The sequence below is a fragment of the Simochromis diagramma genome, unplaced genomic scaffold (genome assembly GCF_900408965.1).
Source record: "Simochromis diagramma unplaced genomic scaffold, fSimDia1.1 OVJJ01000514.1, whole genome shotgun sequence".
NCBI lineage: Eukaryota > Metazoa > Chordata > Actinopteri > Cichliformes > Cichlidae > Simochromis > Simochromis diagramma.
The window spans coordinates 2823150-2844260 of record NW_024387346.1 but is presented as its reverse complement, the minus strand read 5'-3'; the positions used below and the strand labels follow the sequence as shown (position 1 = coordinate 2844260).

At 36.4% G+C, this 21111-nt stretch overlaps 1 protein-coding gene across 2 annotated transcripts; it reads right to left on the bottom strand.

The window, feature by feature from the left end:
- Window positions 1–2258: 2258 nt before the first annotated feature.
- LOC120718338 (C-type lectin domain family 4 member E-like) lies at window positions 2259–13066 on the bottom strand. Of its 2 annotated transcripts, none has more exons than XM_040006834.1 (10): window positions 12418–13066; window positions 10364–10479; window positions 10179–10280; window positions 9716–9850; window positions 7780–7922; window positions 6495–6598; window positions 6228–6364; window positions 5675–5817; window positions 4912–5015; window positions 2259–4472 (listed from the first exon to the last, which is right to left on the bottom strand). In XM_040006834.1, exons 2-10 carry the CDS (start codon window positions 10446–10448, stop codon window positions 4322–4324), a joined length of 1104 nt encoding a protein of 367 aa, XP_039862768.1. In that variant the 5' UTR covers window positions 10449–10479; window positions 12418–13066; the 3' UTR covers window positions 2259–4321. The 2 variants fall into 2 exon arrangements, with proteins under 2 accessions (XP_039862768.1, XP_039862769.1); XM_040006835.1 differs by having other exon boundaries at window positions 2260–4472; window positions 10394–10479; window positions 12418–13057.
- Window positions 13067–21111: the final 8045 nt, after the last annotated feature.

Sequence of the window (21111 nt, the reverse complement as noted above, 5' to 3'; positions counted from 1 at the left end):
GGAAATTCTAGGATCAGAGCTTTGGAGAGCCCACCCAGAGAGCTGCCCATCCAGGCAAGGTAAACTTTACTCATCACGATGAGACTTCTTCCCTGTCTCTGTCAGTCCCTGCATCCTTAAATATCTCCAGTTGTCCCGAGTTCCCTCTGACTATCTCCTTGGTGCATTTAAACCCCTGTTACTCCCTGTCCTCATCGTCTGTTGTCTTCGTCTCCGTTATCAGTCATCATAATTTTACCCTCTGTGCAAGTCTGCAAATTTCTTTATTAAATCATAAGATTCTTAAATTCATCAAGTCTCTCTGTGCCTGGGTCCTCTTCACAAATGACATGCCATCACTGTTTTGTACATTTTAACACAATTTAATCCCCACATTTGTGAAAGAAAAGCAAAACACTTTTTTGAAAAGTCTGTATCAGATTTGATGGTTTTGTTAAAGGTTATTTAAATGCTGCTAAAGACTACTACTGCCAAAGAAGAAAAAAATACATATCCTAACCTTAATTACTGCGGGAGAATAATGAATGATGCTCATAGTGAGTAAAAAGTAAACTGAGTGCATTTTTTTGGACTAAGATTCACTTAAAGTGTATGTATAATATAATACAGATACATAAAAAATACACTCCAAAAACAGAAGAGTCCTTGAAATGTACAAAATATTATTAAAAGATTAGAAAAATGGAGACACCTTGGCTTATGGTACAATGTATACAATGTATGAAAAGATCTTTACTGCAGATACTACTAACTTGTGGTTCTAAATTGGAAGATTATCATGATCTTGAAATATAAAACTAAAATGATATTTTATTATTTTTCGTTGCTCAAAATAAGAGTCACACTCACAGAAGCGGGTATACCCACCGAAACGCCATGCATTTATCCAGACTTTCAACCCCAGGTAGGCCAAGTATGGAGAAATGTAAGAAAAGAAAAATATCTGAAGAAAATAGAACATTTAATGATGCCTGGGCAGATTTATTTGCGTTTACTTCTGACGAGAGCAGCCTACCAGTATGCCTAATTTGTGGATTGTCGATCTTCAGATCCACATACGTATTTGAGCAGCTATTCTCCACCATGAACTATTATAAAAACAAAAACCACTCACACCTCACAGACGACAGCTTACAGTCCTGCGTAAAGATGAAAGTGACTTCGTATAGCCCTATGCACAGAGGTTCAGGAGCAGAAGTGCCATGGTAAACATATCACGGCAGACCCGACGGTGTTTTCATGAACATGCTTTACAGCTTCTCTTTATTGACCACTTTTCACACACGGTTGCTGTACACATGCAGGCTAGCACAGTCTTTAAGGCGGTGAGGTGTGATTGTGGATGACGCTCAGGTATGACCACCTCTCCTGCAGCGGCACTGCAGGCCACGCCCCACCATACACATTAACCAGGTAAAATAAATATTTATGCAGATATTTTACAAATATTTATTATTCACTTTTTAGGAGCATAGTGCCTTTTTTTCCAATTATTTTTAAAATTCAGGTCAAGATTCTGCTACATGCTTCGAAAGCCCAAAGGCGATATAAGGATGACGGCTCAGTTGTTGTTTGCTACATGGATAATTTAAGTTCAGCTTTTTAATTCATTTAAAAGAGACCGTCAACTGGATGTCTTTCTTTTTTGTTATCATTTTTTAAGAGTTCAAAATGTGTTCATTACATAAATAGAATTTCATTTTCTTTGTAGCACTTCATGAATTTCATAAGCAACACACTGTAGTTGTTTATACAAAGAATAACGGTAAACATATTGTATGCAGTGTTATCTTCATTTTAGATGTCAAAAAGTATTTGCGGCTCCCAGTGTTTTCTTTTCCTTGGAAACTGGGTCCAAATGGCTCTTTGGGTGTTAAAAGTTGCTGACCCCTGCCTTAGGCAGTATCATCAGAAGGCATAACATACTGCTATGCAGATGACACCCAACTCTATTTATCCATGAAGCCAGATAACACACACTAATTATTTAAACTGCAGTAACGTCTTAAAGACTTAAAAACCTGGTTTACCTCTAATTTTCTGCTTCTTAATTCAGATAAAACTGAAGTTATTGTACCCTGAAAAATCTTAGAAATATGGTGTCTAACCAGATTTGTACTCTGGATGGCATTGCCTTGGACTCCAGTCACACTGTGAGGAACCTTGGAGTCATTTTTGACCAGGACATGTCCTTCAGTGCACATATTAAACAAATATGTAAGACTGCTTTCTTCCATTTACATAATACTTTTAAAATTAGGAATATCCTGTCTCAGAGTGACGTTGAAATACTAGTTCATGCATTTATTGCTTCCAGGCTGCTTCATACTAGACAGTATGAAGTTGATATAGACGTGGAATAAAGTGAATTAATCTAAGCATCATCTTAAATACATACAGTCCCGATCAAAATTTCAAGACCACCTGAAAAATGACAAAAAAAAATCATATTTTGCATGGTTGGATCTTTAGGACCACCTGCCTTTAAAGGGCCAAATCTGTGCAAAAATGTGAATTCATTTTCAGGTAATCACAATCTCATGATGTTCTGATAGCAAAGGCAAAAAAAAAGCTTTCTCTTTTTGAATGTGGTCGGGTTGTTCAAGTGCATAAGCCGGGTCTTATGCTGCTGAGGTGGAACGCAGTAAGAAAGTCATTTGGAATTTCTTTAAAGATTAAGGGTTATGGAACAAAAGAGTCAAGTTAAAGACCCCCAAAAATTTCACCAACACTGAGCCGGCAGATTAAGTTGGCTGTCTGTCAAGACACTGGTGTCATGGTCCTGGGTCACTGATCCAGCATTTTGAGTTTTCTTGTGTTTTGATGTCATTTTGTATTATGATTTAAGTCCATTTTGTTAGTCTTGAGTTTATTCTGTAGTGCCCAGGTTTTTCTGTTTATCTTTTTTTTTATTATTATTATTATTATTATTATAAATTACTATTATTAGATTCCCTCTTGTGTCTTTGCCCTTTATGTCTCTGTGTTTATATTTGTTGTGTGAGTTCTTGTGTTTTGTTTCCCTCCTCGTGTTTCATTCTGTTCCCCCCTGCTTGTCATGTTTATCCATATTTGCCCAGTCTATCATGTCTCTCTCGTTTCCTTTCTTTCTCCCTTGTGCTCCTTCGTGCTCCCTCTGTCTCTCTTGTCTGCCTTTCCTCCACTCCTGTACCATGTTCCTCCATTTCCTGTTTTATTATGAAAGTCAAGTGTTTCCATGTTTGGTGTGTCTAGTCTTGCTTCCCCTGTGGCGTCATGTTAATTCATGTCAGCTGTAGTCCCTGTGTGTTCTCACTTCCCACGTTATCCTTCTGTGTATTTATGTCAGTGTCTCCCTCATACCCGGCTGTGTCTCCTGTTCATAGTTCCATTTCTAAATCTCCAGTTTAATTTTTGTATTAACTTGTACCAGCAATAAAGCTGAGTTTTTGTGTTCAAATCCTGTTTGTGAGTCTGCATTTGGGTACAATCCTGCCTGCCACACACGGTTCATGACAATTGGACGATCCTCGACCCAAATTAAGCCTGTTATTGGTGCCGACTGCAGCCCCATAACCATCAGACAGCATCTGAGACTGAAGGACTTCAAAAACAAAAAATGTCGCTAAAGGCCTCATCTCCTTGAATGCCACAGAACTGACCATTTGGACTTTGCAAGAGAGCACCAAACATGGGATATTGAAAGGCGGAAGAAAATTGTATTCTCTGATAAAAAATTTAACCTTGATGGTCCTGATGATTTCCAACGTTACTGGCATGACAAGCAGTACCCACCTGAGATGTTTTCTATTCGCCACAGTGGCGGGGGATGCTTTTTCCTTTAGCGGCCACTGGCTATGTCCAGATGTTGCAGAGAGGATCCCTCATGATTGAGGGCCCTCATCTTTGTGGTAACGACTAGGTTTTTCAACAGGACAATGCTACCTTTGCAGTACAGAATGCCTGCAGGACAAGGGTCTTTTTCCAGGACAATAACATCACTGTTTTCAACCATCCTGCACGTTTCCCTGATCTAAATCCAATTGAGAACCTTTGGGTCAGGATGGCAAGGGAAGTTTATAAAAAAGGACAACAGTTCCATACAGTATAAGCTTTGTTTTCAATAAATTGCATGCTCAAAATGTTTTGTCTCATTGTTCATTTTCATGTAACATTTGACTAACACAAAGTTAGTATACTTTGTTAACAAACACAAAAATCAAAACTTTAAAACACTGCAATAAAAACCAAACAGAAACCCAAAATTTAAACATATGCAGCTATGCTGGTGTTCAATAATTTCTCTCTGAAAGTCTCCACTGAAGTAACAAGTAAAAAATCTTCAAGAAACGATACAGTAGTCTGGAGCTTTTTCACAGATCCATTTAAGAGAAGTTGAGCATGAACAGTCATTCATGGTCATGTCCTCACCACTGTAGACATGAGCACAGTCCTCTTCTCCACCATTATCAGGTTGAGTCGATCCCCAGTACCTAGTAAGTCCATAACCATAATATTAGCTTGTTTTTATTATTGAGACAAAAATCAGATGTTTGGTGTGTAGTGACAGGGCTATTTTAAGATAACAAAGTTTCATATGGAGATCAAAGCAAGACGTCATAGTTGATGAAGCAACTTCTAACCTGTGTTGTCTAAACAAGTCATTAGTGTACATCTTTAAGCTTTTGACCTTGCAGTTTGGCTCAACCCACTGAAATGTAAGTTCACCAGTGTGTTTTATATACTAACAGTCAAAAGTTTAATGGTTTTCATGGTTTTCTTTATTTTCATGACTATTGTACATTGTAGATTCTCACTGGAGGCATCAAAACTATGAATGTCCAGGCTTCTGACCGATAGTGTGTATATGTTTAACACATTTCTTTTGGAAACTTAATGAAAGTAACAAACTGAACCAAAGTGAAGACTTACGACAGAGTCAGTGGAGTTCCATCCACCCATTTCCATGTTCCCTCCTGTTCTTCATCAGTCAAACCAAGCCAAACTCTTTTTGTGGTGATCGCAGAGAGAAAGGTCTTTTTCATATGGAGTAAAAGCAATTTATATTAGTTTTGAACCACAATTTTAGTTGATGCACTTTTTGCTGAAACTCATTCAAAACTTTTAATACATTTGTCACGTTTTTTCTTTAACATGTTATAAGTCATTGCCACCAAAATCTTTTGACACTGTCTACAAAAGACTGGTTAAAATGGTACTATGTTCTGTCAGTGGACTCTTAAAGGTCCATTGACTGCATTCCCTGCATTCTTCAGAATCCTCCTATATTATGATTTCCTTTTTCTTTATACACCACCATACTTTCTTATTTTTCCATTGACAGGTTATTTCCCCCATAATGTTTTTGTCTGTGTATATTTCTGAGTCATTGTGGTACAATAAATTTGATTTGAAATCCTCATATTCATCTTTTTTTATTTCATCCTAATTGTGGTAACACTTTTTAAATTGAAGGTTCCATTAAGTCATTTACACAATCACAGAAAACTATGTGGTCATGTGAGTTTTTTCCCACAGAACAACTTTGGGTTTTATGTTTATAATCTGATCTGATATGTGTTGAATCGTTGTCATGTATTTTAAAAGAGGGCGACATTATTTACATAAAATAAGGAGCTTGAATTTCACTATTAATTTACAAACACAATAAGTCACACAGGCATAAACACAGTACCTGTTCTTCAGGACTGTCAACAACCACCAGGTCTGCTCCTCTGTCTCTGCAGTCCTTTCTGGCTGCATCCCAGGAACCAGAGCTTTGAGACCGGATATAGCAGCTACAGTTGAACTCGCTCCATCCTCCAGAACATGTCTTTTCTACAAGAAATTACAAACAATACATTTAAGCTAGCTATAAACTGGACTGCTCCAATGGCTTGATCATAAAGATCTGTGCAAAATCTATTCTCTTGAGACTCAATAATGATAATAATTATTCTTCTAATAATTCTTATTAGAACTATTATTTTATTTTTTTTATCACAGAAAATAAAGCAGTGGCAATTAAATAAAAATACAATTCAAAAATTCAAGAAACACAAAAATCAACACTGTAAACACTAGAATAAAAATACTGGCAGCTGCCAGTGCTACCCCTTAGCCTCCCAGTAGATGCACGTATGGTATACATTTGAAAGTATAACAGAATAAAACAGACTAAACTTAAAATAGAATGATAGAAAAAACTGCAAAAAATGTAATAATAGATCATTGTCAGTAAACTGTACTGCAGTTTAGTGTTTTTTCACAGATCCAATGAAAAGAAGCTGAACATCGAAAGTCCATCCAAGAATTTTTGCCGTGATTCCTGACATAAGCACAGTCCTCATCTCCACCATCATCAGGTTGACTCGATGCCCAGTACCTAGCAGGTCAGTCACAACAACATTATCTTATTACTTCATTCATGTCAATTCTGCATGCATCTGTGGATTCAACAACTTTGATTTGAAAATGTAATTAGAGTAACAAAATGAACCAAAGTGAAGACTTACATCAGAGTCGGTGGAGTACCATCTACCCATCTCCATGTTCCCTCCTGTTCTTTGTCATTCAAACCAATCCAAGTTTCTTCATTGATGATTGTAGAGAGGAAAGTCTGTTTAACATGAGGATAAAACATTTTATTTTAGTTTTGAACCAGTTTTATTCTGTGATATACAATCTGGATGGGTAAATAATGCTGCATTGTGGGAAGTGAACAACAAGAAATTGTTCATAGTTAAAGCGAAGGTAAGCACTACATTGCTAACTCAAACGAATTACCACATGCAAATCTTATCTTTGTATTTATTTGGTTATTTACACTGTAGCACCAGAAAAGGTATTAAATTGTCACATTAATGTTGCATCACACAGTAAAGTTTACCAAGTTGTTTCTAGTTTCAGTTAAATCGTTCCTGTATTGTTTTCCCCTCTAGGCAGGGGTGTCCCAGTAGTTCTGACGCCACACAAAAACTGGACTGAGTACCACCCTAATATTAGTGAAGTTGTATAGCAGTGCTGCATTTGTATGCAACACAACACAACAATAGAGGATGTCAAGGCGATGGTACACCAGATCCTTGGTCTATTGCTTTTTGCCAGATTCTGGGACCACGGTGTTGGTTTTGGTACAGTCATTTCCATCGTTGCCAAGTTTCAAAAACAGCTGTTTTGATTACTGCAAAAGAGTCACTGTCATGACTTATTAAGTGACACCACTGACTTGCTAATCCGTGGCACAAAAGTTGTCTGACATCATTTACCATGCAAAACAATGCTTCAAATCCCTGGACTTTCTGCCGCTCCGGCACTTTGACTACAGACTCCCATCCGCCTGGTAGTAACTGCTCTCTTGCAAAGTAACAGTGGAAGAACCTTTGTATGCTGCATCCCCTGCATTCTTTAGCATTTTATAATATTCTGTTTTTCCTATCTTTGCTAAACCACCACATTTCATTATTCTTTCTTTAAATAAGGACCCATATAACCCATAAAATTTCTGTCTACGCAGATTCCTCTTATACACTTTAGTTCTATAAATATGTTTTAAAATTCACATGTTCATCAAAGTTTTTGAAGAATGAAACTATTCAGCTAAGACAAATTCCATATAGAATCACAGAAAGTGTCTGTAAGTTGTTTCCTACACTGAGACAGAATTACAGTTATTTCAGGTTTTTGTGTTTAGATATGTGTTGATTAAACGCTCAAACGCTCATAAGAAACACTTTTAGGAAGAAAAAATTAAGAATTTGAACTATTGTGTTTATTTACAAACACAATAACACACTGTACCTCTTCTTCGGGGCTGTCAATGACTATCAGATCGGCTTCTTCGTCTGTACAGTTCTTTCTGGCTGCATCCCACGAATCAGACCTTTCCGATTGGAGATAGCATCTATGATTGAACTTGCTCCATCCTACAGGACATGTTTTGTCTGGTGGAAGGAAAGATCCTTTAAGAACTCTATAATGATGCTCATTCAATCTCTATTTAATTTCAATCCTCCAAAGTCTTGATCACAAAGATTTTTGCACAGTCTATTCACTTACTGACTGTTATATTTGTCTGCTTGTATTTAACATGGTGACAGTTTTAATACCTAATTTATTTTATATTAACAGAGAGCAGTTCCACTCCCATAAGTTATTCTAAAAACAAAGTGTGTGGGACACATTTCCTGCTGAGGATTCAAAAGATGACGTGAACTTGTTTTGTTTACCAAAAAAAATGTGCTGTGACCTATTTTCTCCCACTAAAATGTTATGGTCTTGGCTGGAGTGACCACGTCGCTGATGATATGGTCCCTGCACAATTTAACCTGCCCTGAGCAGCATGGTGGTGTCTTGCACTTTTTCCTCAGGGCAAGAAGGTCCTGGTCTCAAATCCAGACATCTGCCCAAGACCTGTGTGAAGTTTGCATGTTCTCCCTGAGCCTGCATTGGTTCTTTCTGGGTAATCCAGCTTCCTCCCACAGTCCAAAAAGAAAAGTCCAAGAAATCTCCAGTAATGGTATCCATATTAATTTCAAAAGAAAGGTTTGTGCTGATGTCAAAATTGTCAGTATAGAAATCTATTGTAATACGTCAATCTTTTTCTGTCATTGGGAAATTATATGCATATTTAAAATATATATAATGTTTATAATTAATAATAATAATCATCATAATTTATTATATTTAATAATTTAAAATTTTATAGAGTTTAAATAAAGAAAGTGCTAATTTCACTCAAACTTTATTGCTTTAAAGTTTGAGACTAAATGAGACTTAAGTTTTTCCTAATTCGTGCAACCCTGACTTTCCACACTGACACTGTTACATAGTAAAATTGCCAGTTTCCATATGTCAGTGAACTACAAGGGTAAAAGCCTGATAAATCTTTGTGTAATGTGATTAAACCTACCTACCACAAATGAATTTAAGATACAGCAACAACTGAAGGTGAAACATGTAGTTCAAAAGAGTTATATGATAGTGAATAGATGCATCCCTACTGAAACACAAATCATCACCAAATAGAAGAGCAACTGAATAGTTAACAGTTTTAAAGATGTAGAGTTAAAAAGGAGAAAATACAGGAGTAAGAAGACTGGCAGCTAACACAAACACTTCAGCTTTCTTTTATGCTCACTGATCAATGGTCATTACAAGTTGCATATTAATGACCATGAACCTGACCTGAAGGCCCATTTTTAATCAGTGGCACTAGTTCAGGTCATTATTGATAAAGCTGGGGAAACCTGCAATCAGCTGAGACTGAAGCAGAAGTCACTTGGATCAGCGACAAAAAGATTCTCCCACTAAAACGCTACGTCCAGATGAACACAATCAACTTTCTGGGGTTTAATGCTCGTTGTATTTGTTAAATGTTGTTTTGCTACAATGAAAGTTTGCACATGAAAACTTGATTAAAAATGAATAAAATTCATTAACAAACATTAAGTCCTATTTTGGATTCATAAAGTTTTGAAATTACTAAATAATGATGGTACAGTCATTTTGTTCAGTCATAACTTCCTTATAAATGTGAATTTGTAATGAGTACAAGATGCACCAATGCAATTAAGCTATATGTTGAAAGCATAGATGCAAAGGTATTGACAGTTGTTCATATAAATACATATTAATAATGATTCCCAATAGTAATTTATCATGAGCAGGAAAAAACCGAATCACTGAATTCCCGACTAAAGCTTTTTACTAAGACAAAACATTTCATACAACTCACACTGATTGGACAAACATAGCAGCGTTTTCAGCTCTTTGGTCTTTTCAGTCAGCAGGTCTCTCTCCTCAGTCATTGAAGAAAGTTGTTTCTTTATTTCTGGCAGATGATCAGCTGAATCATGTAAGCAGTTATGATCTGAAATAAAGATAAATATTCATATATTTGAAACTCAAAAGACCTCATGCATTCATCCTGAGACTGTTTCAGATGTATTTTAGAGTTAAACAAAAAAGTTTGCCTTTAAAACATGTTAAATATGTTTGTCAGTTTTATACTGGCATGTGAATAAAGAACCATTATTACTGTGATCTTGTCCTCTTAAAATTATTTATAAATTTTGAACTTGTGAGACTTCCTTGATTTGAATGTTACCATGTTTGTTAAATTTCAGTTGAATTTCATTAGAAAACTATAATTTTGGGACTGTAAATTAGAAGAAATATTGATGAACAATCCAACTCACAGGAAATACCAAAAGTGATCAGTCTAGCCAGCAGGAAAGCACCCAACAGGCAAAGAGAGAGAATACCAACTAAACAGAAACTCCTCTCAGAGCTCCTTCGACCTGAAAAGAGAAAAGGGGGGAAAAAACCAGGAGTCTGAAAATCCCACCAAAATATACAAGAGTAATAAGAGATATGAACAAACCTCTTCCTGTTTCTGTCACTTCTTTCTTACCCCTGTGATTTGTTGAAGATGTTGGGTTATCAGGTTTCAAATATATTTCCTCCATTGCATGCAGATACGAATTATCTCTGAGAGCTCTGCAGCAGAGGACATGTGAAAAGTCAAAGTATCACTGGTTTCAGTGGAAGTTACATATTTCATATGTAGTTTGTGCAGTTATGTCACCACTGAAACTGGACATATTCTCAAGCTGTGTATATATTGAGTATACCGGAAATGTTTACATAACATGCAGGGATTAATTAATTTATGGATTAATAAAGTATGCTGATTCTGATAAAAGCTGTATGCCAGACACTAGAAGTACGTATAGACATATTAATGTAATACTGGATCCCTTTCCAAAATAAATATTAATAATAATAAAATTTCTTTTCTTTTTTTTTTCTTTTTTTTTGCCTTGTCTGCTTAATTGGCTTCTCAATATGATGGAATCTACATAAATACAGAAAATTCTCAGGAGTTTATTTTCAACTGTTTTACTCTGTTATTTACCTCAGTTGAAGATGTGTCAGCCTTGTGTAATGGACATTTTTAAGACTGTTACTTCTGTGTCAAGCTAACTTTAGTGAGTGAAAGTCTCCATATCGTCTTATTCTGGCTCCATGTAATCCTTCAGCTACACAAAAGCCTTTATTACACATTGTTCTGACTGTATTCTAGTTCCTGTTTGTCCTCTTTCCTCTAGAGATTTGTTGTAAATGCAACTTTTTAGAAGCACTATTATATTGATATGTGGCAATATTAGTCTTGCATCTGTTAATAAGATGGGCACTCAATGATTGCTGAGCAAGTATGAATGATAGGATATAGTCACATCAGAGAGTTTCTGCAGCAAAGTGACAGACATGTCTGGGACACAAAAAAAATCGTCCCTGTTATTTCTCGTCCAGTACAATCAGTCCTTTGCTCTGTGCTCTCTCCCTATATGTTTCAAATTTTTTGATTATTGATACTGAAGTTTCTTTTTTATCAGGTTAGTACAGCTATTGTTCAGTTAGGACATCTTAGTTTCACTCCAGCGCAGCATGTGATACTTAAAAGTTACGCTTTCGCTATTAGAAGCTGCTCATGATTAAAATAGCCGTTCGTTTACTTGAATTGCTCCGTTCTTAAATATGTCTCTTTATCTATTTTCCTACCACATTGATTCTATTTTCCTCTGTCTGTTCCTCATGCTGTTGTTGAAAATGTGATTCCTCTTCCTGCACTTTTTCTCAGCTAATGCTAATAACAGCAGCTTGCTGTCACTGCGAGGTCTTACTAGTTTGCTGACATTACTGTCGACAGTGCAGCTGCTAACATGTTGCTTCATTTTTACACAGATAAGATAACCTTTATCTCTCTCACAGCTCACAGAGAAAACTAAAACTAGATGTGAAAAAACATTTTAGTTCCAAATTATTTTGTGACCTTGGAAAGAAAAGAAAAGCAAAAATATTGAGAAGTTCTCATTAGTTTTAGTATCTGTTATTTTGGTAAAATACCGTGCCTGATGAAGCATAGAGGGATGTGTTTGAGATTTTTGATATCTACTAGACTGAGTCAAGTACTTGCAAAAAATATGTACCTATGTTACCATTACAGTTACAACTAGAGTACAAATCGGAAACTCTAGAATGTTGTTATACTCGCATATATTTACAATCCACAATGGATTGAATAAATGGGGTGTTTGCCCAGGTTTTAAGTATGAGATCACTTAGCTGTTTGTTTATTAAGGTGTAAACACATGTAACATGTTTTGTTTTGGGGGGTTTTGTATGTAAGATGTGAAAGGTAGTGCATGTCAAACAGACTGCGGTAACATACACTTGTGGTTTAAACTACAAAATTTGAAGTGAGATTAAAAATGGTTATGGACCTTTCAAGTGTGCATAACTTGAGCTCAAAAGAAGGCATGAATTCAATGATAATTTTATAAAGAAGGCCCTCCAGATGTTTTTTTTAATTAGTTTTTCAGCACTGAAAAAATACAAGGGCTCAAAAAGGCTGAAATAAAAACCTCTACATACCCCGGCTTCTGCCGTTTCGCTCAGATACTTCTGCGGTGGTTGAAGAGAGCAGACGAATGAAGAGGCTGGAGATGAGCAGCAGATGTGAAGCAGAGACCGCCCACTTTCATCACCGGAAGATCGGTCCGAGGGAGGGCAGCAGCTGGGGAGATTCAGAGACGCTGAGGTCCCCAAGAGCCAAGTCCCATATTATGGGGGCGCATGGTCTGGGGCTTGCTGAGACACCCACCCCTTATTTTCTTCTATAAAAGAAATTATTGATCACTGCCGATCTCTCACCAACTCTGCTGGGTCGATCTTACTGCTTACTATCTTCTCTCACAATAAGTTGGGTGTAACAGGCAGAGTGAGGACCCAGAGTGCAGGACTGTGAGACAAAACTGAATTAAGAGCACAGCTTTACTTCTCTAATTACAAAACACAAAGGCTTAACTCCTGTGTGGTGTTCAGTTTGACCCAGATACACAGAGACACACAGAAACATGTCCATGCACACACACACACGCACGCACACACACACACACACACACAATGTTACACTGTTTTCATTCAAGCACAGAGGAGCTTTTTGCTCTCACTCTCCCACACTCTTTACCGTCCATCGTGTGCTCAGGACAAGTTAGAAATTAATTTATTCTGATTCTGTGAATCTGAAGATTCACTTTGAATTCCCCAGTGAGAGATTTCCCCTGCTCAGCTACTGATATAATTTGGATGATAGCAGGGCCCACAGAATTTGCAGCAAGCCATGTTTAAGATATCAAGTCATCCTTTCTGCTGCTGATCCGACTCAATTCCGAGATTCATACTGGATATAACCAATCCTTAGGGGTGTAATGGAAAATTTTACCTCAAAGTTTTTACCTCATTAAACCTTGGTGTGAAGTATGCAATACTGCCACTAATGGTTCTTTTACAGCAGCACTCACTATTGCATCATTGTAAATGCAAAATGTGGTTTTATGACATTTGCAAATCACTGCATTCTGTTTTAATTACATTTTGGTTTAAATGGGATATGGATTTATATTTGTGTGAGGCAAGAGTAGTTGAGAATTGCCTTTTAGATGCTGACTGACTGTGTCCCATCTTCTCGCCCCTCTGGTGCTTGGTCCTAACCTCATTAAATGTTGCACAGTTCAAAGACTGCAGACTTGCACATCATTTTGCCATTTTTTTTGCCAATTTCAAAATAAAATAATATTTTCAAAAGTCCAGTTTTATTCCTTTATGGGGAAAAATCCCTTATTACAGGTGGCTAAGTGGAAAAGAAATGTCAAAGAGGCTGTGGTGCCAGGTTTACAATTTTATGAAATAAGCCAACATTACATAAAACAACATTGTCAAAGCAAATGCAAAATTTCCTTAAAATTATTTCAAATTATATACACTCTCGCTGCATTCTGTTATTTAGCCATGCTGTTATGGCCAAGACGGAGCATGAGGAGGTGGGTTCTAGTAACAAAGCTCCTGTGGGCCTGGGCTCGCTGAGGAGTGGCTGCCTCAGAGTGGCTGCCTCAGAGTTCATGGCTAAGAAGAGAGCCAATGGCGTGAAGAATAAGGTTCGATGCAGCTATATAAGGAGGAAGACGTGACAAGTGAGAGGGGACATCTTCTGTTGTATGTGTTTTATGATTGCCAATGTTAATAAAGCCCGAACCTCTGGCACGGACTGGGGCAGTCTCTGGTGTTACTTCCTTACATTCCTTGCCGAACCGGGCGGTAACACATGTTTTAATACCCACTGAACCACACTGAGCTTGGACTAAACTCAATTCAATTCAGTGTTAACAATTATATAATTGATGCCTCTAGAAATCTGCTGAGCGGTTCTTTTGAACCTAAAAACAAGGCAGCAGCATCTTGAAGCCTTTGCTGTCTTTGTTTGGCTAAACACACTAATGGCTCAGCCCACCACTGTATTTATTTCTGGAGAAATGGAGCATATATTATGTTCCCTGGGAACATATGTTCCCTTCTTTATCGGCAGTGCAGACAGCAACCAATTTTTTTCTATTGAAATCTGTAACAAACCAGAAATGTCTAAATGCAGCTATTAATGTGACTGTGTTAGTGTTTTACATTAATGCATACACTGTGCATCTGTCATTCTTCCTTGCAGAAACCTTGTGCAAACCTCCTCCTCCCCATCATCACTTCTACCTCGTCACTCAGGCTTCATTCAAGCCTCCATCTTCATCTCCACACTAGCGTCTAGACACAGAGGGATCCTGCCCTAATCCCTGTCAAAGCTGGGATTCCATTCTGCTGTGATGGCCATCAGAGTCTAACCGCCAAAAACCTCAAACTCAACTGTACATCAATAAATCATGTTCACGTCCTTCTAATGACCTCCTTGTGGCATTCCAGCATGTTACAGTTAAAAGTCACCCGTTAGCTATTAGTTGCTCATGATCAAAGTCACCATTAATTTTACCTGAATCCTTGAATATCTCCTTGCCTAATTATGTTCCTCCATCTATTTTCTTACTATGTTAATTTCAGCTTACTCTTTTTTCCTCATACTCTTTTTTTAGACTGCTGTCCCTCCTCTTGCATTTATCAATGGCTAGTGCTAACAACAGCAGACTCCTGTGACTGCAAGGGCTTGTTACAAGTTGTTGGAGGTACTGCTTGTGATAGTGCAGCAGCAATAGCCCGACAGCTAACATGTTAGTTAATTTGACATATTTTGCTTCATTTCGTTTTAGTTTTAGCCCTGGTTTCAATACACAGCTGCCTTAACTGAAAAACAGCTTTCCCACATAGCATTGACTGAAGTTCAGCACAACAGTCCCCTCTAGTGGAAGTGCTTGTGGTTACGGTTTAAGAGGTGCCAGATTATACATGCAACAAACCAACATGAGCTTTAAAGATTTTCAGTTTCAAAGCAAAGCAGCAGTTCACCAAAATTATTTAAAAGTATACTCTCTTATGTTCTATCTTAAAGGAACTTTTTATGGATTTCACTCGTTGTATTTCTCCATGTTCCTTCATCGCTTGTCTTCATGTTCCGTGTTCCCCGTCTCAGGTTGTAATGTATGGGCTCAAAATGTGGTCATAAATATTTTGTACTTATAAATCAGGATTTGTATGTGTAAAAAGAATTTGTGTGTGTTATGTGTGAAACATCACTAATGTCACATAACTTTGCCGACATGTGGCCAACAGTAATGTTTTAATGTTCTTCATTATTAAACATTCGCATATAAATAAGTGACATATTCAGTACTTACTTTTGACAGTTCACTCTTGGGCCACTCCCTTCTGCAGTCTGCCGTATTTTGCGGCAAAATTATCCACACCCAACGCCGCGCTATGAATTGTGGGATATATGGGACCATGAAGCGTGCACAGGACCGCGCTTGATATTTGGGGAAATCGACAGCGCATTTGAAGCACGCATTTGTTTTGTTTTTTTCCAAACCTTTATTTAAGCATCAGTACAATACAAAATAGAATTAAACAGTACCACATTAGTGGTGTTGTACTTACAACAACAAAAAATTGTATACCATAGACAAACAAATAAAAGAACAGTATTCAGAAGCTACAATATAAATATGCTAGGGGGAAAGTAACTGATCAAGCCAAAGAATAAAGTGATTGAAAGATCTTGATTTTTTCACAAACACCAATAGTTTTTATAGCTTTTGGGTTAGTGGAGTTCTTAATTGAATTAAGATACTATACAAATTCAAAGGAGAATACATAAAAAGAGGGATGTCGTCCTAAACATTTGGACTTGTGAATATGAAATTTAGCCATTAAAATTAACAAGTTAATCATATATCTGTTATTAAAGTTGAATTGTCTTTGTTTTTTTGTCTAGACCAAATAAAACATATTTCCAAAACAGTACAAATCCTTTAAATACATTTTCTGAGATAAAACACAAACTATAAAAATCTTGCACAAGGTTACTGTTATGGAACGGCTGCGTGCAAACAGGAATAGGACCCAAGGTGCAGACACTCAGAGGTAAAACTTAAACTCAAAACAGCTTTAATGTTAAACTCAAATATAACATAACTGGAAATATCAAAATAAACTTACACCAGAAGACTGACAGAACACACAGCTAGATAAACGGTAAATCGTGACACGGACACAGAGAAACACAGGGCTTAAATACACAGAGGGAGCAATCAGGGAATGGGTAACAGGAGGGAAACAGCTGGGGCAAATCAGACCTAACGAGACAAAGGAAGCAAAACCAGATGCATATACATGTGACACGGACTAACAAAGTAAAACGGGAAACATAACACAGACTGAACTTACAGACACAGACAGGCACTACAGAGGGAACAGAGACGTGGGACCAGGGCAGACACAGACACTGACTGGACACGGGGATATAGCCGACAGGGGAGACAGCAACTAATGATAACACAGAGACATAAACCAAAAGACAGAACTCTAACAAAGAAACCAAAGACTAGAAATTATAAATAATAATAAACTCAAAAACCCTGGGTCAACGACCCAGGCATCCTGACAGTTACAAAACCAAAAAAGATGTATAGTAGATTCCTTGGAAGTTTTACAAAAGCTACAGCTTGTATCAATGTCTAATTTGAATTTGCTTTGAAGATAATCTTTAGAAGGATAAATTCTGTGTATTAATTTATAAGAAATATCTTTAATTTTGTTGGTAATTAAAAACTGATTAGGGAGTTTCCAAACTTCGTTCCACATAATACCATCTGACAGCCGGTTCCAGAAAAAAATTACATATGGTACCGTGGTTATGCTACTCTGAAATAAAGATCTGATAGATTTATTGTTGTTTTTAGATTGCTTAGAAAAGCAAATCTTGCCAACAAAAGCTTGTATGGGAGATGCCGACGGCCTGTGGAATGAAGTGATATTAGGTTGATTCTAAAACAGCACACTAACCCCTGATGGTATTGATCCAAATACTTTTGTATAATCATGACGATTTATAGCTAATTGAAATGTAAACAAAATTCTTCATAGGAGAAAAGCGTACCATTCAAATCAAATAATAGGTTGACTAAAACAATGCTATTCCTAAACCAACTATCTAAGAAGAGAGATTTTCTTTTAAATAAAATATCCTTGTTATTCCAGATATAATAACTGTGTGGACTAAAGTTATGCTTGTAAATAAGAGTCCATGCTAAAAAAGCTTGACGATGAAAAGCAGAGATTTTTTATAGGGATTTTATCAATATCAAAATTACAAGTAAGGAAAAATTCAGTGTCACCTAATTTAGAAAACATGAACACAGGTATAGTATTCCAAATGGAAGTAGGATTAGTAATTAGATTCTTTAACCAATTTATTTTGAATGTGTTATTTAAAGTGTTAAAATCTAACACATTAAGTCCTCCATTGACATATGAGTTCATAAGAACTGTTTTTTTTAATGTAGTGTGTCCTATTTTTCCAGATAAAGTTGAAAAGTAACTTATCAACCTCTTTTATGAGTTTATTATTAAGATGCAATGCCAATGCCGCGTATGTAAGACAAGAGATGCCTTCTGCTTTAGTTATTAATATTCTGCCTTTTAATGACAAATCTCTTAAGAGCCACTGATTAAATCTGTGTTTGAGTTTTTCTAGAATAGGATAGAAATTTTGAGTGATTCTTCCTTCCTGGTTTTTGGTTATTATGATACCTAAATAATGAACTTCTTGTTTTACTGGAATGTTATACAAAGCTGTTTTCGAACATTCTTTTATCGCCATAAGTTCACATTTAGGAATATTCAAGTACAGTCCAGAAGCTTTGGAAAATATGGAGATTGTTTCAATAGCAATAGAGATTTGATATTCATCTTTTAGGAATAATGTAGTGTCATCCGCTAACTGTGTTATGAGTAAATCTTTGCCAATTAGCGATATACCTTTTACATTGCTTGATTTTATATGGTTAGACAATAGTTGGGCAATTAACAAAAACAGATATGGAGAAATGGGACAGCCTTGTCTTATCACTCTTTGTATGTTAAATCTGGGTGAAGTACCGTTTGTTAATTTAATACTGCTGTTACTGTTATGGTATAAAGTTTTAATCGCTGTAGAGAAGTAAGTGCCAAAACCATACTTATCTAGAGTATGAAATATAAATTCATGCTCCACCGCATCGAAGGCTTTGTAGAAGTCTAAAAATAATATGAAACCATTGCAATGTATTAGGTCAGAATAATCAAGAATATCTAAAACCAATCTGATATTGTTAGTTATATGTCTTTTGGACATAAAGCCAGATTGTGTTTCATCAATAACTGAGTCAAGAACCATCTTAAGTCTGTTAGCTACAATTAGAGCAAATACTTTATAATCATTATTTAGCAAGCTAATTGGTCTCCAATTATCCGTACCTGGAGATTGGGCAATTGGGCTATTTTTTAATAGCCAAATTGCATTTTTAACTTCTTCTAATGAAATGGGTTGATCACACAATATTGAATCTTCTTGGGTGATAGATTTAACATTCAGCGATTCTAAGATGTGATCTGTAGCTTCCTGAGAAAATGTAGAGCTATAAAGTTCCTTATAGAAATGACTACAATGTTTAGAGATTAATCTGTAATCCTCTGTTATAACCCCATTTATCATTAATTTGCTAATATTATTTATGCTTGAGTGTTTCTTTTCTAAACTGAAGAAATAATGGGAATTACGCTCACCTTCTTCAAGCCATTTCGATCTTGATCTGATAAAGGCTCCTTTTGCTTTGTCTGAGTATAAACGATCTAATTTATCTTGTAATTTAGCAAGGCTCAATTTATCCTCTTCAGTTAAAGTGTCAATTTGTTTATTAGATAACTGTTTAATTTGAGAGATTATATTTTCTTCCTCTAACCTTTTGGATTTCACATTAAGGCTGCCAACCTTCCTTAAATATTTGCCAATTTCAAATTTTAATAATTCCTAGTTATTTCCATACTTTCCATACTTTTGGTCTATAGCTCAATCTTCTTGAGCTATAGACCAAAGGTTTGAGATCAATTCTTTAAGATCCTTTTTCACATCGTCTTTCTGTAATAATGAGCTGTTGAGTTTCCAATATGTAAATTTAACAACAGAAGAATTAGAGAGAGAAGTTAGATTTATTTTAATATATATGGCTTTATGATCTGTTGCTGGAGAAGGCCATGCACCTACATCTATGCTATTGCTGTCAAAACTCTCCGAAACTAACCAAAAGTCTATCCTTTAATGTCTCGAGTTAGAATTGTTGCACCAAGTAAACATTTTGGACTGAGGATATTTGAATCTCCAAATGTCTGTGAGTTTAAGGCGTACCATAACAGCTTTCAATGTAGTATTAATTCTGTTCGAATGTCCTGGAGGAAATTTATCTAATTCAGCATCCATAATACAGTTAAAGTCTCCAAATTTATTTAACCAGCTAGATTTTTTTTTTTCAATCGTCAAAAATAAATGATAATTTTCTAGTTTCGTGTTAAACCCATATATATTAGTTACAATTAAAACTAAATCATTCTATTTTGTGACTTGACATATGTAATGACCTGCAGAATCGCATTCTGTATGTAAACCATCCCCATTATATCTGTTTTTTAGGATTGATACCCCTGCTGATCGTTCAGTTCCATGAGATAACCATATAGAATTTCCCCATTGAGATTGCCAAAAACTAACATCATTGATAGTAGAGTGAGATTCTTGTAAAAACAGATTTAAGTCAGATTTAAGTTGCTTTGCATAAAGAAAAGTGGCTTTTAAAGTGGGTTTTAAGTTGTTACGAAGACCCCTAGCATTAATAGAAACAAAGAACACAAAATGACAAAGAAAAGATAATATATGTATTAAATGGAAATCGAAGTTAAACTTTTTAACCTAACACTGAGATCAGCCCTAGAATATGAAAATGTTCACAGTATACAGTGTATATATATAAATAAACTTTAGACGCCTAATAAAACCATAACAAAAAAAAGTGTTTTATCTATTTAACCATAAGTTTGTTTTTTGCTAACATCAAAGAGCAATTTAGACAGCCAAACATGACATCTACAGATATCAGGCACATTAATATAAAGAACACCTTGTAAACAAACCTGAGAAATTAGGGACAGGGAATATCAAAGCGTTTATGTGTGAATTTCAGCACCATTTACGAAGCCTCGACCTCCAACAAAGTAAGCAGATTTCCCTTCTTCACGTGCTTTCTTTATAATGGGCCACAGCTTCAGTTTATTTTCTTTGTCATCTCTCGTCAGGTCTTCAGTGAACAGCAGATAATTATTTTGAAGGAAAGTATTGTTCTTGGCAGCTTTCCACACCGCATCACAAATTCTCCTTGAGATAAACCGGATGATGATCCCTCTGGGTCTTGGGTCATTTTGTTTTGGTTTCCCCACTCGATGAGCGATGTCTAAGACCTCTGGAAGCTTTTCCTTTTCTGCTGGCAGAACCGTTTGGCATATCTCAATCTTTTTTCTCCAACTCCGGTACCCCATACAGTCTCAGGTTCCAACAGCGGTTATAGCGTTCAACTTCAGAGATGCGTTCATCACATTTCTGTGTAAGCCTTTCGTTTTTCTCAACCCTCTTCTCAATGACCATAATCTTATCACTTATGTCCTTTAATTCTGTACGAACTGTTCCTACCATTTCTTCAATGGCATCACTTCTGGTGTTGATCAGATTGATCAAACTGTTGACCGCATCAGCTTTCAGGGAGTCGCCAT

Excerpts from the sequence above, each read along its gene's own strand:
- LOC120718338 (XM_040006834.1), bottom strand. The coding sequence starts at position 10,448 with ATGGAGGAAATATATTTGAAACCTGATAACCCAACATCTTCAACAAAT. Across the intron at positions 6,599-7,779 it reads TTGACAGCCCCGAAGAAGAG|ACTTTCCTCTCTACAATCAT; the intron begins GTACAGTGTGTT and ends CATGTTAAACAG. Across the intron at positions 5,016-5,674 it reads TTGACAGTCCTGAAGAACAG|ACCTTTCTCTCTGCGATCAC; the intron begins GTACTGTGTTTA and ends CATATGAAAAAG.